Source organism: Dromaius novaehollandiae, chromosome 19 (genome assembly GCF_036370855.1).
Source record: "Dromaius novaehollandiae isolate bDroNov1 chromosome 19, bDroNov1.hap1, whole genome shotgun sequence".
NCBI classification, from domain to species: Eukaryota; Metazoa; Chordata; class Aves; order Casuariiformes; family Dromaiidae; genus Dromaius; species Dromaius novaehollandiae.
In genome coordinates this window covers 13,227,330-13,244,969 of record NC_088116.1, presented here as the reverse complement: position 1 = coordinate 13,244,969, position 17,640 = coordinate 13,227,330, and the positions used below count along the sequence as shown (strand labels likewise).

The 17,640-nt window shown below is 44.2% G+C and overlaps 1 protein-coding gene across 1 annotated transcript in view; it reads left to right on the top strand.

Moving 5' to 3' along the window:
- Nucleotides 1-5,355: 5,355 nt before the first annotated feature.
- The window catches only part of BAZ1B (bromodomain adjacent to zinc finger domain 1B), a 55,451-nt gene continuing 43,166 nt past the window's right edge, over nt 5,356-17,640 (top strand). Inside the window, exons 1-4 of the mRNA XM_026110915.2 lie at nt 5,356-5,645; nt 12,192-12,308; nt 14,449-14,593; nt 15,509-15,707. Of these exons, the coding sequence (XP_025966700.2) occupies nt 5,533-5,645; nt 12,192-12,308; nt 14,449-14,593; nt 15,509-15,707 (574 nt within the window). The 5' untranslated portion in view covers nt 5,356-5,532. The remainder of the gene's footprint in view (nt 5,646-12,191; nt 12,309-14,448; nt 14,594-15,508; nt 15,708-17,640) is intronic.

Below are 17,640 nucleotides of genomic sequence, written 5' to 3'. Positions count from 1 at the left end.
GAACAGGACAATGATATGTGATAATTATCATAAGAACACTTTAGCCTCCAAAATCCTTCAGCTGAGAGGATTCTCTGGGTGGGATGTGATTTTGGTACTCCCTTGCTAGCTGTTAAACTGGTGGGAATGATTTCTTGGCTATCACAGGCTTTCCTTTGTTCCGGGAAGCACGTGGCATCATTTATAGGAGCTCATAAATAGTAATGGGTCTTCCAGGTACCTGGTCTTCTGACCCACTTTGACATGCTGCCTTGGAGAAACAGGATTCAGGTGATGGGATCCTACTTCCTTGAAGTGGCTACCTGGAGGCCATCATTCCTACACAAAAATGTGGGGACTGGCAAAGATCCTTCTGGTCTTTAAGACTCTGTTTGACTAAAGCTCCAAAGTGCTGGCTGCCTGCTGTAGCACTTCAGCATGAGCAGCAGCATTGCACTGAACATTTCTGGGCTGAGAATGCAAGGAGGGAGGTACAGAGGCTGAGTCTGCTGTTATCCCTGAAACCTGGAAACTGCAGGGTGTGGACCTGCAGCTTCCACCCAGCTCACACCCCCTGTTAGTTATTGCAGGACCTCCCTTGAACATGAGGCTGCTGACATCCTGGCTGCATACCCAATAGGTTTTTCTTGAACTACAGCTCTTGTTGGAAGCAGCAGTGGAATTACCGCAGTTGTGAACAGACAGGAGGCTCTTCATTCTCCCTGCTGCAATAACGGGAGTGAGGTGAGGGAGGTGTCGAAGATCACAACCATCACCCCAAATAGCCATTCAAATTTTGTATATTTGAAACGTGTTTGGGTTAGGCATGTGAAACATCATCTACAAGGACTTTAGATGGAAATGTCTTGATTACTAAGGAACTTGGAAATTACTGTGGGCAGATTTTGAAACAGTGTTCAGTTTTGGTAGATAACTAAAATAAGAAAAAAGAACAACAGCAAGCTCTGCTCGTGCATTGGCTTCAGGGATGTGAAGGTCTGCAGGAAGGTCACTATGCAGAGTGCAAGGAAAATACGGGAGAGCTGTTAGTGTGGTTTCATATGGGGTTAAAATACAATTTCAAAGCTTTTAAGAGTGTTTGAGGAGCTAAAACACTTGCTAAGCATATCCTCTGGAGTACACAAAAGGAAATGGTGTGTCTTCATTTCACTTGAGTAAATGGGGAACTGGCACCGCAGGAATTGGAAGGAGAATTGTCTTTCCATGACTGACAGTAACCAGGAAGACTCTCTGAAATGCAGCAAGATAATGGGGTGCACTCTTGCACCTAGAGGATTGCAAAAGATCATGTCACAGACTCTCAGAGACATGGTGTAGCCTACCAACACAAAGGGTTTTGTAGCTTCTCTGAGGGGGTATCTGTTCCTTCAGCCTCTGGATAGATGCCCTGTACTACTTCAGGGATAATGTGCAGATGAATACAAGGTGGTGTTGACCTTGAAAATGAGGGAACATTTGGCTTGATGGCTTTATGATGATTGGAAGTTTTCTCAGAAAGGAAATGAAGTGCAGAATAAATTCTATCAGCAGAGAGTGCTCTGGCACTCTGCAGTGGGGTTAGTTAAGCCCCAGACTGTGCCGGGGCACAAGAGCAAGCATCTACAGAGGGGAATGTCTGAACGCTTGGAGTAGATACCTGTGTTTATCAAATATTTTCTGCCAGTGAGAATTGCAAGTGTTGGAGACAAACATGAGAACTTGGCTAGGAGAAATGGCAGTCTGGGAAGCAAATCCCTATGCATACTAACTGCTTTTTACAGTGACTGTAGAGTTAACCTGCTGAAAAACTGGCCAACATGGAAACCTGCTTTTGATTAGAACTAGGCTTTGCAGACTGAGGGAAGCAGTCAACAGCCCTCTTACCTTCAGATGATGTGCAGGCCCACTACAAAGCTAAACAGGAAAAACAGAACCACACTCCTCTTAGAGGTATGTGGAAACAGGCATCCCTAAATCTATCCAGGCCCACAACCTACCAGCCACTTGCTGCTAAAATTGGGATTACATTTTGAGCTCTGGTTCAGCATGTTAAATAAACTGAATAAACAAGGTTGACATTTTAAATCCAATGTTAATTGTATCCCTCTGGCCACTTGGATGTTTGGCAAGTAGAGGTGCTCTGCGTATGCCTGGTCCATGACTTTCACTGTTGCTCAGAGATCAGCCCCCTTTACAGCAGGAGAGAGAGCATCTGCTCACAGCTGAGTGATGTATTTGCCCTGTGTGAGTCACATCTGCTCACTCTAGCTGAGGAAAGAACTTGTCTTTCTAGTCACCTCCTTGGAAATGAAGTCAATTCAAGCAAAAATCATGCAAGGGAATGCCTCTGATGGTCTGAAACACATGGATATGGACTTTCTCTAGATCTTTTAGGAGATTGCTAAATGGAAAAGAATGGGCTCTTGTGAGGCGCTGGAATTTACTTATTTTTCTTTGTGCTCAGCCTCAGCTTTTTAAAACTACTGGTGTTGTAAGGAAGCAAGAGCTTGGTTTCCAGAGAAATCCCTGAAGGGCTGTCAGGCTTCCCTCCAGATCATCTCAGAGGCATGATACCACTTTGCACGCTACATGGAACTGTCCTCAAGCAGGCCACTTCAAATAGTGTCCCTTTCTGCAGTCCAGGGCTGAGTCATTGAGAGAAAACACAGCACCCATCACACCCATGAGAGCACCGTGCAACTAAGGAAGTACTAGGTACAGCAGAGGCAGCCACCTTATGACAGCTACAGCCACAGGAAGGAAGCTAGCTGACAACAGGATGAAGCTGAGGTGTTATGCCTTACTGAAGGCTGCACTCACTCAGTAGGTGACTGAAGCAAGAGCAACTGCATAGATACTCAGAAAGATGGTGTTGAATTACTTTGGCTGGATTATACAAGGCAGCTGCTTGATGTCCAACAGCATAATCTCTGGACTTAAAAATGAATAGGTAAGGGTCAGCTAAGGAAGAATTGTCATGGTCTCTGACCGTACCTTAACGCTGCAATATTTGGCAAACTTCCAGCTCCATTGTTTTAGTTTCCTCTTGTAAAATTGGTTCTCTGTTCTTCTACTAACCCTCCTTTGCACTGATTCCAGCTCATCATTCTTGTACCTGGCAACGAGAATGGGGCTCCACAAAAAAGCACAGCAGTGCAACATACAGTGGCACAAATGCTGCTTTATGGAAATACCTCATCCAGAACAACTTAAGCTCATATTTGGCTTTTTAATGGCTAGATACATTAATGGCCCCTAGTCATGCTGTGACACACAAAGGCATGTAGACTTTCTTCTTCCTGTTATTTCCAGCTAATGAACTTTCTGCTTAGAAATTCCTTCAGTTCACAAGTTTGCACTCTATTACATTTCTGTTGAATGAAACTCCTCAAGATCATCCTGTACCTCTGATAGTCTGATCCTTCTGTGTACTGACAGCCTCTCCCAACCTTGCAGTGTAATAACATAATAAATGTGTTCTAGAACAAATACCTCATGAACTCTTCTCCTCCCCAAGATAGATACCTGTGTCTATCAAATATTTTCTGCCAGTGAGAATTGCAAGTGTTGGAGACAAACATGAGAACTTGTCATCTTCTTAGCTAGTTCCTTACCTACATCATGATTCTTATATACTGTTTTAAGAGAGTCAGTTAACTTTAAAACAATCAAATTTACTCTTGATGAACCTGCATCATGTATTACCCCACTTTTCATGCATTTGCCCTGTCAAGCCCTGGGGCTTGACTAGTCAGGTTGCCAAAAACTAAGCCAGTAAGACTGAGACTGTTTGCCATAGGAAGTGGAGAGGTTCAGTACTTCAGGACCTGGTTAGAGCTTCGGCTGCTCATGCATTCTCACGGAGCAGTTACATCTCCAAACGCTTCCACTGATGGCTGGCAATGTGGAGATGAGGGGAAGCTTGCTGTTGTTGCACCCTCTTCACTGCTAGATGAAGATACTGTGATAAACCAGCATCTCCTTTGTTTATATAATCCTAGTTGCTCAGTAGAGATTCATAATGGAAAAATACAGCATTGATGCCCCAGGTTGTGTAACGGCTGTACCTAACTTTACAGGCAGTTCGAAGAGTTGAATTTAACCTGTGTAGTTCTAAGTGGTCACTTGGGGCTTCTTTGTCCCAAAGTAACCATAGCAGGGCTAAACAAAGCAGACACGTTCAGCAAGGCCATGAAGCAGCAAAGATCCAAGATCACTAGACTATACTTCTTTAATTGAAACACCTCTGTTTAAACAGTCATGTGCATTCCTAATCACTGAGGAAGGAGGAAAAGGGAGCACAAGGCACACTCCTAGGCTGATTTTTGACATGACAGCTTTTGGCAGGCAGCCTGTCAGCCATCCCCTTTGAGAAAAGAGTATCAATGACTAGCGTCCCTACTAAACACTGACAGCACATACACTCTGCACACACCACTTCTTGGGGGAGAGAAGAGAAAGAGAGAGGACTCTCAACCTTTCGGCTTGTTTTCCTTTCACAGAGGCAGCAGCCCAACGGGACGTCTGGGAGTCTCGTTTCACCGTGCTCAGGATCATGGCAGCAGTCGGCACGGCGTTTGCCGCGTACATCGGCAGCTGGTACCTCGGCAGCTGGTACCTCGGCTTACAGGCATCGGAGTGAACCGCCGCCCCCGGAAAAAGGGGAGCTTCCTCGGCCGCTATTAAAGCCAGCCCGCGGAGCCGGGCCCCCGAGACGAGCCCGCTCAGGCGGACGAGCCCGGTGCGCCGTCCAGCGTTAACACGCTCACGACACGACCGGCCGCGCCGCCCCCGCTCCTCACCGGCCCCCCGGAGGCCCCGGCCCGCCGCAGGCGCCGCCTCGCTCCCCCACGGAGCCGAGCAGCGAGACCCAGGAGGCTCCGGAAGCGGCCTAGGCCGGACACCTGCCTCCCGCCCCCTTCCCGCCCGCGCAGCGGACCTGCCGCCAGCTCCCGCCGCGCTCCCCAGGCACGGCAGCCCCACTCCCCCTCCCCAGCCCGCCACGCTCCCACAATGCCGCGCGGCGCGACTCCCTTTGAAGAGGCGGGGGAGAGGGGGACACGAGCCGAACCGCGGAGGACAAAGCCCGGCGCGCGGCCCTGCCGCGATACCCGGATGGACGAAGGGTGAGGGGCGGGGGCGCGCCCCGATTGGCTACCGCGGGGAAGGGGCGGGGCACGTAACGGGGACACAAAATGGAGTCGCGCTCTCTGCCACTTACATAACATGACCTCTCACCTTGCGCGCGGTGCAAGCGAGCTTGCTCCATCGGCGGGCGGGGCAAGGCGGCGCGATTGATGAACGGCTTAGCCAGTCAGACGCTGGCAGCGCCGGCCGTCTTCCAATAGGCTCCCAGAGCCAGGCAGCTGGGGTGGGCCTTGCGGGGCGGGAGGCAGGTTCGGGTGCGCGCAGCGAGACTCGGCCCGCCGCCCGCTCGGGAGGGGGAGGGGAATCTCCCGCCATTTTTCAATCGTCCCGCCCGGGTCCCGCCGCCGCCGCCGGGGTCGTTGTGAGAATCCACCGGCTTCGGCCGGGCCCCCCGCGTGTCCCGCCATGGCGCCGCTGCTGGGCCGCAAGCCCTTCCCGCTGGCCAAGCCGCTGCCGCCGGGGGAGCTGGGGGAGCGGTTCATCATCCCCCACACGCAGGAGGCCTTCCGCACCCGCGAGTATCCGCTCGGCCCGCGGGTCTGGGGGGCGGCGGGGCCCGCGCCGGGGGAGGGGTCGGGGTCGGGGTCGGGGCCGCGGCCCCGGCCGGGGCGCCGTGACACGGCGGCGGGAGGAGCGCTCCGGCGGTGCCGCTGTCAGCGGCCGGCGGGGCCAAGCGCTGCCTGCGGGGCCCCCGCGGCGGCAGCCCCCGCCGTTGTCAGCGCTCCGCCGGGCGGACCGGGCCCCGCCGCTGCCTGGCGCGGACCGGGCTGCGCAGCGGCCCTTTCTGCCCCGGAGAGCGCCCGGGCGAGGCGGCGGTGCCGGCCGCTTGCGGCTGCTGGCAGCGAGGCAGTGCCGAGCCCGGCGTCCCCGTGGGCTCGGGGCCGAGGCTGGGGCTGTGCAGACAAAGCGGTCCCGGGCCCACCGGGCAGCGGGGCGCTCGGGCGGGGTCCGGCGGCGCCTCCAGGGGTTAAACGCGCCGGTTCCCGGAGAGAGGGAGCCCGGTGCCGCCCGGCTGCGGGAGCCCGGTGTTCCGGGGCCGAGGCCGGCCGCGGCCGGTGCGTCTGCCTCAGCGCAGGGACCGTTAGGTAAACATGTTTTGACTTTTCCTCTGCGTTCAGCGATGGTGTAGGAGGACGGTTGCTCCCTGACAAGTTTCTAGGCTAATCTAAGATGCGGTTAAACAACAGATGAAAAGCAAGTATAAGGCAAATCGGAACAGCCTGATTAACCCTGTGCAGAGCAGTAGCGCTTTGAGACGTTGTTACCATAAAAAGAAATTAACAGGTAAATGCTGCAAGCAGCTATAGCTGTCCGCTTATTCAGCAAAGGTTAGTAGATATCGATTTATTAACATGACTGAAGCAGAAACAGTTCTTGAAAGTATCTGAAGCACAGATTTGTGTGGGGAGTGTATTCCTCGCATAAGGGGCAATGCAGAAATTGGAGACTCCCACAATGAGGAAGAGAATCAAATAGGTAATAGAAGCAGCTTGCCTGTGGAGGACCTAGGTTTTCAGCCTTAATGTATTTTCTTTTGGATTGCTTTTGCATGAAAGATGTTTTTTGTGATTCCAGGAGATTCAGCATGTGACACTTGAGAGACAGGAAGTGGATGTGGGCAAATCAGATAACCATTATAGGAGATGTGCAGCTACGTAGACAGAATTACCATACAGGTTCTCTGTGTACGATGAAGGAGCAGGAGTTATTTTGCACTGTAACATACAAACTACTACTTCAGGACCCTGCTGTGTCATCCATAATATAAGAATCAAAATCTGAGAAAGTGAGGGCTAAAGGAAGGGCTGAAACTGTGGTGGAAATGCATAAATATAGAAACATACCTCAGAGATCTTGTCAGCAGGCAAAACAAAGGGACTCCAGAACTTATACAGGCTCTTGCAATTGAGAGTGTCTTGTTACTTCAGTATGAAGAACAGCCAGTTAAAGCCCCTAGGAAGGATTAGGTAGCTTTTGAAGAGGAAATGTGCATTTGAATGCAGATAGGCATTACTAATGGATTCAGCTCAGTAAAATGAGATTGGATAGGGTGTCTGTTTAAAGACAGATATTCACCTTCTAAACTTATTTCAAATTAGAAAATTCAGTTTGTGACTGAAAATCCTGATGTTGTGATGTACGCAAACTGAAAGGAGCTCAGTCATCCAACTGACCAGAGAGAAATCTGTTCCCCTCCTCTGCAAGGAACGATGAGTGATCAGAAAGAATGAGTTTAACTCTAACTACTACTTTTCTAAAAGATGTGGCTTTAGGATTAGTCTACCTTTTAGGAACAGCATGGAGGAGTTGAGGGACAACTTCTGAGAATACTGATCTGTTTGACTCTTGTGGATCCATGAGTAGATGGAGGACATGTTTCTGCAGATGCCCAGATGATATTAGCAGCAAGGAAAAAAATAAAGGTTCTTCAGCATGAAGAGAGCATGGCATTAGACACAGAATAAGAATGAAAGAGGAAGCATATGCAAACACTAAGAAAGATTCTAGAGAGATGTTCTTCTCTTGTGGAAAGTATTGTATTGGGTGTAGTGGGAGGCTGACCGCCTAGCATGTTCCAGAAAACTCATGTCTGCAAACGTACATCATGAAACTAAAAAGTGAGTAATGTTGGGTAGGTAATGTTGGGTTTCGATCTTGATTTTTTTTTTTTTCCTCCTAATATAAGCAAGGCAAAAACTGGAACCGAAAATTGCAAATGAGTCAGTAGGTTGTAGAGAGACAACTGTGAGAGATGAAACCTAAAGAAGCTTTGGGGGGTTTTTGGTCACTTCTGTTTATCCTAGATAATGCAAAGAAATGACATTTGTAAATCCAAATAGCATGCAGAGGGGGACATGTCAAGAAGTACCAGAGTCTTTACTCAAACCAGCTTTTGGTTTAATTCATGCTAAGGCCTGGCAGAATATGACCTGCTTTTGAACTTCATTTCTTTCCCTGTTGAAAAACTATTGATTGACCCTTGCTCTAAGGGTGTGCAGGTCCATATACCACACAGCTATGAAGGAGGTATTTGAAAGACATATAAAAGTTCTTTAGACTATTTTTTTTTCTTAATGACTTGCAGTGGTAGATTAAGTTGAATAAAAAATGGAAATTGGGTTATTGTATAACAAATATGAGGAGAGGCATCTGCCCTGTGGGCATGTATTTGGAAAGTGTCTGAAAGTAGGGGACAGGAGGAGAGACTGGTCAACAGAACTTGAGTGTCTATTTTGCTCTGATGTTTGTTTGTCGTTTTGCATGGCTTCCTTCTACAGCCAAATCCCCTAAAAACCTCTTAAGAGAACCCATGCAGTGTAGAGTCCCTTGCGTTGTAGAGAAGCCTTAGGCTTCTGGTCTCTGACTTGGAATGAGCCTTGTTAATTGTGTGGGTGTGGGGATGGATGAATCACTGGGCAAAGTCAGAAATAGATTCATCTTTGCTGGAGCTCTGTAGGATCCACTCCTGCAATTGTGTGAGGTGTAAAGTAAATGCTGTCTGCTTCATGTGTGATACAGGCTTATCCAGATTGTTTCATGTATGCATGTGGGAAAGGGAACTGTGTGTGGTGCGTGTACTGAGAGTTTAATGTCTATTGAAACTACAAAACTTGTTCTCTGCTTGACAAATAAGCTTTGCTTAGTGTGTGAGATTACTATAGTTAGTGTTCTTGTATGGCAAACAGCACAGAAAACGTGAGGAAAAGTCAGGCTGCGTTTTGTGTGTAAGTTAAAGACTACAGTTCACATCTTCATGTGTAATGACAGCCAATTAAAATCTGTGTCAAAGACTACACGTGGCAGCACTGAAACATGGTCATGTCACTCTGAGAGCTTGGCCACCCACCTAAGAAGTAGTATTTTACATAGGTACTTTGTGGTAAGTTTAACTTTTTAGCTAATACAAGTGGAAACAATTAAGATACTTTAAAGATGTTTCAAAGTTGATACTACTTACGGAGATACTGATGGTGCCCCAGAAATGAGTAAGCTGTGTATCCAGTTAATAGTCTTCATGTGCAGTGGTTGACTTGTTTACTTTTAAACATTTTTCTTTAAAAGGGTCCCTTTAAATTAAAAAAAAATTAACTTTGTTTGCTGGCTTTCGAAGTCTGTGGGATTTTCTGTGTGATATAATACACAACATTTGTTTAACTGTTACACAGAGGGTAGTCATCTGTTTAATTTAACATGCATGTTATTCATGGCTGTTGGGAGGAAGTTTATGAGTAGCTAATATTCAGATTTTTTTATTTCTTCTTGTGTTGGGAGTTTGTGGAAGTGGGAGGCCCAACTGCGTGCTGTTCATTGAAAGTGTGGTTGGTTATGGCACAGCAGTAAGACCTGGGTCCTAAATTGGACCCGTTGTATCATCTGAAATATACTGGGTTTGTTTCCAATTTAAATGGAAAGGACTAAACAGCGCATGTGCAGTGATTAAGCTTGAGATATAGTAAGCTTGCAGCAGCATTCTCCTGCCTTTTTCTCTTTGTCCTCACCCCAGAATTTCAAAGCAGAACCTAGTTTGGGGGCTTTCTAGCATGGCCCACAGGGGCACAAAGGCAGGGTAGACATGGTGGGCCTGAATCTGGAGTGCTAGTTAAAGAATGTGGCCAGGGGTCAGTGTTAGATGAGAGCTGACCAGCTGTAGGTGGAATTAAATTGCATTTGAGAGCCAGAGCTGAGCTGGAAGGGGAAAATGCTATACCTGCTGGTTTAAAAATTGGTGTTGATCTTAAAAACAGAGAGTTGTGATATGGTGGGATTGAGTTTGTTCTCACATGTATGTACAAGGAGAACTCTCGGGAAAATTGTTGTGGATCTTCCTGCCTATATGGGAAACAGTGTTAGAAAAAAATTTGTATTTATCAACTGGAGCTGTGCATTTATTTGTTCTCCTTCCTGCTTGTGAAAGGAAAGGAGTCTCTTTGCAGAACTAGAGAGAACAAAGAGCTGGTAAATGTAGTAGGAAAGAAAACTGTATTTTTCTTCCCCTGGCATATCTCAAATATTTAGTTAGAATATGAAAGTTTATTTTTTTTAATGGAAATAGCTGGTCCCTTAAAAAATCAATTTTTAGCACTTATGTGTTATGGCAGCTGAGAGTCCTTAGTATCTCAGTGGTGTCTATGGACTTGCAGAAGAAAAGCCCAGGATAATGTGAAGATGGGGTCAGTGCATGAAACTGAAGACTGATGTTGCTTTTTGGTTTAGGTTCCTGTCTACTGTGAAAGAAAAGCAGTGGGGCTAGCTAGGAGATACTAGTGTCTGGTTGGTCAGCTGGCTGTTGAGAAATAGGATACAGAACAGTTGAGTTCTGGCATTTCATTTGTCGTAGCATTCATTTAAGATTGACCTATCAAGCTCACAGCAGACTTTGACAAAAAATATAGAAAATTAGTAATAACTTAATCTTTGAATTCTCAGATTTAAGAGGGATAAAAGTTGGCCAGAGGGCTCAAAACTTATTGGAGGACTGTCCAGTTGGATGGATGTATCATCCAGTCTGAGAGTGGGACACTCCACATGCCATGCTGTCGAAACTTGTAAAACTGCAGATTTTTTTCTCAGTTTTAAAACATGTTCCAGGCAGAGGGAATTCTAAGCCATCAGCAATGGCAAATTTCTCTGAAGATTACCCTATTTCTAGTTTATTTTTTTGCATAGCACCGGTTGCTGTGGATATGACACATCTGTTTGTTGGTGTTCATAGTGTAGCTGTGTGTTAGCTAAGGACTAGTGGAGAAATGTCCATGAAGACTGGGTTTATTGGAACTGTGACTTGGCTTCCTAATAGAAATCTAAAAAAAACTTCAGTCACACTAAAATTTTCTTGAAAAACAAAGTATGCTCAGAATAAGATGAGTGATTGCTGTGGCTGGTAACTTTTCTTTCAGAGGAGGGTAGGGTAATCTGTTCCTGTGGTGTGCTCTCTTTCATAATCAGCACTTCTGTGGCAGAGGGCTGAGCCTCTGTAGTTATTACAAGTATGCTTTGTGCTTTATTTTCTTTTGAAAAATGCACTGAAGGTGAAGGGAAAGATGCTTTTCTTGCCTTTCTGATATAATTTCTCCACTTAAAATATCCCTGGTAAGGGTAGGGCAGCTTAAGCAGGCTGCCATGGGATTAACTGATAGATCTGCACTGTGTTAGCTTTTCTGATAATTGCCACTGTACACTTTCTATCCATAGAAAGTATAAGGTACCTTATATTTGTTTTCACTGTCAGATAATTACTTTCCAGGTAGAATGAGCAGAGCATGGACATGGATGCTCACTGCAGAGTAGCCAGTGCTGTAATTTGCACTGCTGTCTGTGCTACAGCAAATTGCCTTTGCAGCTATTAATGGCCAGAGTAACTTAAACTTGAGGCTGATTATGACATGGGAAGTAGGTAATGTAGTTGATCAGAAAGATACTAATTCTGTACTAACTTAGGAGAGTGCTCTTGATGCAAAATAAAGGAAAGGCATACTTTCTTGTGATTTTAATTTCACGTTTTTGTGGTGTTGTTTTCCCCCCTCAAAAGGATTAGAGGCACTGGATAGACTGAGACTTTGCATCTTATATTTATAATGCCCTCCTATGATATTAGAGCAGTGGCACGTTACATTAGATGGCTCTCCAACAGTTGGTTTGGGGCATTCAGAAGCAGAGATGCTTAAGCAGTCCTTACCCTGTCTGCTCCTTGTGCCTGTCATATTGTTTGTACTGTTTTTCAGTGAATCCGCTCTGGAAAGCTGAAAAGTAGCTCAGCAAAACCAAGAAGCTTTCAGCCATATGTGTTTGCCTGGTGCAGTTTAGCTGAATTGAGAGTGGCAGGGCATCTTGTGTCCTGCCAGTACAGAACAGGACAGGCACTTCAGCTGCAGAAAGCTCCAGCTCATCCTACTGGATTTAATGCAGCATCTCCATGGCAGATGCAGGGTCAAACCATCCTGTAATGTTTCTCAGCTTTTGTGCATGCAAATAGTAAGAATTTAATTGAATTTGATTGTCTTGTGCTACTTTGGCTATGCTCTCTACTCCATAAATCCTGTTTTCCTGAGCTGCTGCTTCTACAGAGAGTATGAAGCACGGTTAGAGAGATACAGCGAACGAATATGGACGTGCAAAAGCACAGGAAGCAGCCAGCTGACGCACAAAGAAGCTTGGGAGGAGGAGCAGGAAGTTGCTGAGCTGTAAGTATCAGTGAAGAAGTTGGTATGTGTCTGTCTCTAGGCATTGGGGCAGAAGAGGGGCCTTGGGAATGATATATGTGATTGCTAGTTAGGAGGGAAGTAGCTTTTAACTGGCTGTAAGTAGATCTGGGGATTCTGGAGTTGAAAGCAAATTAAGTCCAAATTTGAGGCCATCACTAATGCATTTGAGTAATGTACTTATTTAGTGTTCCGTATCTTCATGTTACTTTAACTGAAATAGTTCAGCATATGGTACTTGGCCAATTTTAAACCTCTCTAAGTAATGGGAATTTTTCAGAGGGGAAAAAAAATCTTGAAGTAAAGTAGAAATACAAGGACAAGCCACTGGAGGGTTTCACGTCAGTGAGGTCTACAGCTGTAAATATTATTCTCAGATCTGCACTGGTATTGGTGGTGTCATTGTACTACATGCAACAAGTATTTTGGAGTGAGAGTTTGGGAATCTGCTCCACTTGAAACAGTAAAGAACAAAGGGAAAACGGCAAGAGTAATTACTGTGTTCAGACCACCACTGTTTCTCCCTGGTTGGTGTGTCCCTGACCTCCACCTCTAGCACACAGGGTAGGGCCTGAAGCCTTTGTTGAGGTCCAGTTTGCTCTCTGCTGTAAAAAGAGTTTTCTTCAAAGGTGCAAGTTCTTGGCTGAACTAACATGTATACCTTATTTAACGATTACTGAACATTAGGAATTGATGCCAAACAAATGAGGTGTTTCTCTGCTCTATGAATTGGCGCCATGGATTTCTATGACTTTTGTTCCTTGATTTAACTGGGGAGACTGTCATAAGTACTACCTAAGAGATTACATTTTCTGCTGTCTTTCCTTCATGAAAAACACAGATTTCTGATTCATCGGCAAGGAAATTAATAGCCCTTAGCTTAAGGAGAAATTGCCCAAAACATGGGGTTAATTACACGCTTAAAGAAAGAAACAAGAAATATATTTCCTAATGGTCCTAATTTCTGTGAGGCTTGAAGTATTATTGTGTTCAGTCCTTCTTTACTAGCATCCTTGTTTGAGGGAAGGGTATCTAGCTGGCTCTATAAGCATGTAATCTTGAAGTAACCGAGTCCAAGTATACTAGTTTAGCGTCGCTTTCTTTTGGGTAGTGATGCTAGATTGGTTGGCCGCTTCTGAAAACATTCAGAAACGTAAATTGAATATTAACGACAGATTTCTCAATAACCCAGTTTAGCTATAGTCTCTCTAAATGTGACAAAAAGATTCTGTGAAATGCAGTTTTGGACTTGTCCCTTTGAAACAGGATTATAAGCTTCCCAGGGAGTTTACTGGCCACTTTAATACCTGTCACCAATCTGAATAAAAAAAGTTCATTTAGGCAGTTTGTTATAGGGATAAATTTGTTCATGGCAATTGCAGAATAGCAAATACAGCTGATCCGTCAGCAATAAATCCCTTAGTTTGGGAAGCTAAAAGAGTTTCCTTCTTTCAGTAACTTGAAATGGATTTCACTTTTTGGCTGAAAAACTTTATATAGTATTTCTTAAACCTCATTGGGCTACTTGACCTGATCTTTTTATAAAAGAAATAAATCAAGTAAACTTGCAACAGTTCTTTCTCTTGTTTGAATGAAAAGTTTTAAGATCATGCAACTGGTAAAACACACAAAATATTTTTCTCTAGAAGATAATTTGATTGTGGAAGCCTACCCTACTATATTAGGAGTCTGTAAGCCCAGAGTTTGGGAAGAAAGAAAGGCTAAATGTTCATCAGCGTTGCATTAGTATTAGAAGGAAAGATCCTAAAATAACAAGCTCCATGATAATGACATCCTCTCAGTATATATTTAACTACTAATGGGGAGGCAATAACCAGCAAGAGAGGGTTTACCAGCAAAGCTACTCTGCCCGGAATGCTTTACGCTGTTCCTTCTGGGAAGGATGAGTGCAAGTCAATTTGTACTGGCATGCTAGCGAGCGCTTTGGGGTGGGGGAGGAAGGAGGTACACCAAAAAGCCTTTGGACCTTGGCATTGTAATGTGGCATCTGCCTTGAACATTGTCTTGGCTGTTAATGTTCTTGAAATTGTAAAATGGAAAGCTACTTTGCGTTTTGGCTTTTATTTCCTGAATAATGAAAACTTTTCGTGTCCTTGCTCAGCTTGAAGGAGGAGTTCCCCATCTGGTATGAGAAGCTGGTACTGGAGATAGTCCACCACAACACCGTATCTTTGGAAAAGTTGGTGGATGCCGCTTGGCTGGAGATCATGACCAAATTTGCAGTGGGAGAAGAGTGTGACTTTGAGGTAAGGATCTGTTTTCCATTATTTCCCATGCTTTTGCACAAAGCCACTCTTGCATATCTAAAGGCAAAAGAAGGGGGGAAAAATATGTTGGCCACTTACGCTAGCTGAAAGATGGTGAGAATATCAGTTCTGGGGAATGCTAGTGACAGCACCTGTTTTTCAAGTAGTTAAATAGAAAGATGTTCCATAAGCAAAGGCATGTTTATGACCTGTACCGATGTAAAGGGACTGACTTGGAGGGAAATGGCGATGTATTTGTTAGAGCTGTTTAAATGTGTGTGTGTGTCAGTGTGTATAATTTTTAAGCAATTAATGAAAATAAAAAAATATATGTTTATATATATGTATTTATTCTGTAGTAGTCCTCAGAAGGACTAGCAGTGTTAAACTGACACAGCTTGAAGTCTGCTGCTTGGAAAGCTCTAATGATCAGAAAAATCCTTCCAAAACTTGAACTGATGGGGGAAAGCTCAAGCTTGCTAAAAATAAGGGAAAGCTTTATGAAAAGTTCCCTGCTGGGAGACTGTTTAGGACTGATTCTCTAAACTGGAACTACTAAGATAGCACTTTGCATCTTGCCCACACACGCTTTCTTTAGGCTGAGAATGTGGCCTTGTTAAACACTGGAAAAACTTGCGGGTGGGCAGTTCTCCATTTCTTAATTCGTACAGAACTTCCAGGTAGGAGTAGTAGAAAGAAATCCTGTAATCCTTTGATAAGAGAGACAGTGGATTCCTCTCAGGGAGGATATCAATTAAGTGTTTTGTCAAACCACAGTTTGTGGATCTTTTTAGTTAATTTGTGTGGGGTTTTTTGTTTTGGGGGGGTTTGTTTTTTTCCCCTCCTCTCAGTGCTAAAGCTTATTAGTTCATGTTCCTTGCTAAATTTAGTTTTCATCAATTTTTTTTCACACAGGTTGGTAAGGAGAAAATGTTGCCTGTGAAAGTTTTAAAAATACATCCCCTAGAGAAAGTAGATGAAGAGGCCTCTGAAAAGAAATCTGATGGAGCTTGTGACTCCCCATCCAGTGACAAAGAGAACTCCAGCCAGGTAGCCCAGGACAACCAGAAGGAATCTATCCTGAAGGAGGATGACAACAGGAGGGAAAGTATGAGTAAGTAGTGAGACGGCATGCCAAATAGATAACTGCTGGAACTGAGTGAATAATTATTTGAATTCATGTACATCTTGGGCCTGGGCTGTGAATGTTGTGTGTGATATTTAAAGAATATATGTAATTATGATCCTGAAATTTTCATTGTCAATAGTGGAGTTTCAGTCTCATTAGTGCTGCTGACTTGCTTGTTTTAAAGCAGAAAATGTATTGTGGTTTTAAGGCATAATACTGAAAGCTATGGGTGGAAACTTATAAGCTTTGAAGGTATACTGAGCATATATTTAAAAAAAAAAGGGGGGGGGGGAAAGGAAAGAAAAAAGAAAAACTGGAAAAAGTTTATGTGGAATCATTAAGTTCTGCTATGATATCCCTACCTCATCCTCAGAACAAACATCCCCAGTTCAAAGCTTGTGGTTCTGCAGTCAGAGACAAGCTGTCATTTTCTTTCATCTCCCCAAATGACATTGAAAACAGGTTTTTATTTTGATTTCCCCCACCTTTCCAATTTTCAAATGCTGAAAGGAAAAAATTCATGCAGAAATATGTATTTAAAAAAATTTTTTTTGAAGGGTTCAAAATAAGGCATGCTTTGAAACACTGTTCCCCTTTTTCATATCTGTTCCTCCTTACTGCAGTACAAAACGCTGGACATCCAAGGCTTTTTTTCTTTTGACTCTGAGAAGGCACTGTCAAAAGAAAAAACTGACTAGTTTCATGTACTGTGCAATTTAAAAAAAAAAAAAAAAAGTGTGGGGGGGAATTGCAAAATTCCTTAAAAGAGACTTTTTCAAAAGTGCTTAGAAAAGACTAAGCATAGTTCTAAGCTGAATAACTGAACTTAAAGGCACATGGATGTAATGAGCTGCTTACATTTGTAAACAGCCACTCTAACATCTGAGGAAGGTGTGTATGGCCTCTATATTACAGAAGAAGAAACTCAAAAAGCAGTCCAGGAAACTAATAGCAAAGTCAGGACTGGAATACAAGGTCTTTCAAGCTCTAGTCCCAAACTTCAAATCAAAAACAGTTGATGATTTTATTTACTGGAAAATGTTATAAACTGCTTTGATTTCATGCAGTAGTCCGTATTACCAGGGAAGAAAAACAGAATTGCAGGAAACATTCTGACCCTAAACCCATCCTTTAAAACAATAATAGTGCTTGGACGGAGACTAACACATGCTAATCTTCTTATTAGGTGATAGTTCTCTTGAACTACCTCATAAAAGGCACGGAAAATAACTTTTATTTTAAAAGTGATCATTGGCCAAACTTACAGCAGCATCTTTGCTTTTGGATGTTTTGAAAAACTTCCATAATATTTTGTTCAGTGCGGTACAGACTCCTTACAAGCTGTGTTCAGCTGTAGTCGTCCTGAAATTGCATTATGGCCTGCTGAAGAGCAACGTAGCTTCTTGGAGGAGGACATTCCTACACAGTGTTCAGGCTCTGACTCAGCTGATTGTCTGACCTGTGTTCAGTTGTTTCTCTTTCCTGAAAAGATAAACCTCAACACTTTTCAAATCAAAGGTGTTAGCAGCTGAGTCATAAGATTATCCGTTAAAGCAGTAAGCACTCAGATTCTTTTAGCTCTTTCCCTTGTGTGTGCATTTATTCAGAGGATATTTTATTGCTAATGCTTTTATATCCTTGATTATAATAGAACATGGTTTATAGATGTAAAAACTCGTTATCTAGTACTGTCTATATTCCAGAGTCCATTAAAATAACTTTGTAACATTTGGTATATGAATACAGCATACTACAGAAGAAGTAGCAAAGACTTAATGGCATTAAAAACCTTTGTTTAGTGGGTTCAGACTCTGAATGCGCCTGCAGGAGATTGTACGCAGTATCTGGAGGTCACCTAGTTGCACTTATTTCTTTGGCTTTTTCTTTCTAATAAGTTGTATGCTTGGCCACTGTAATA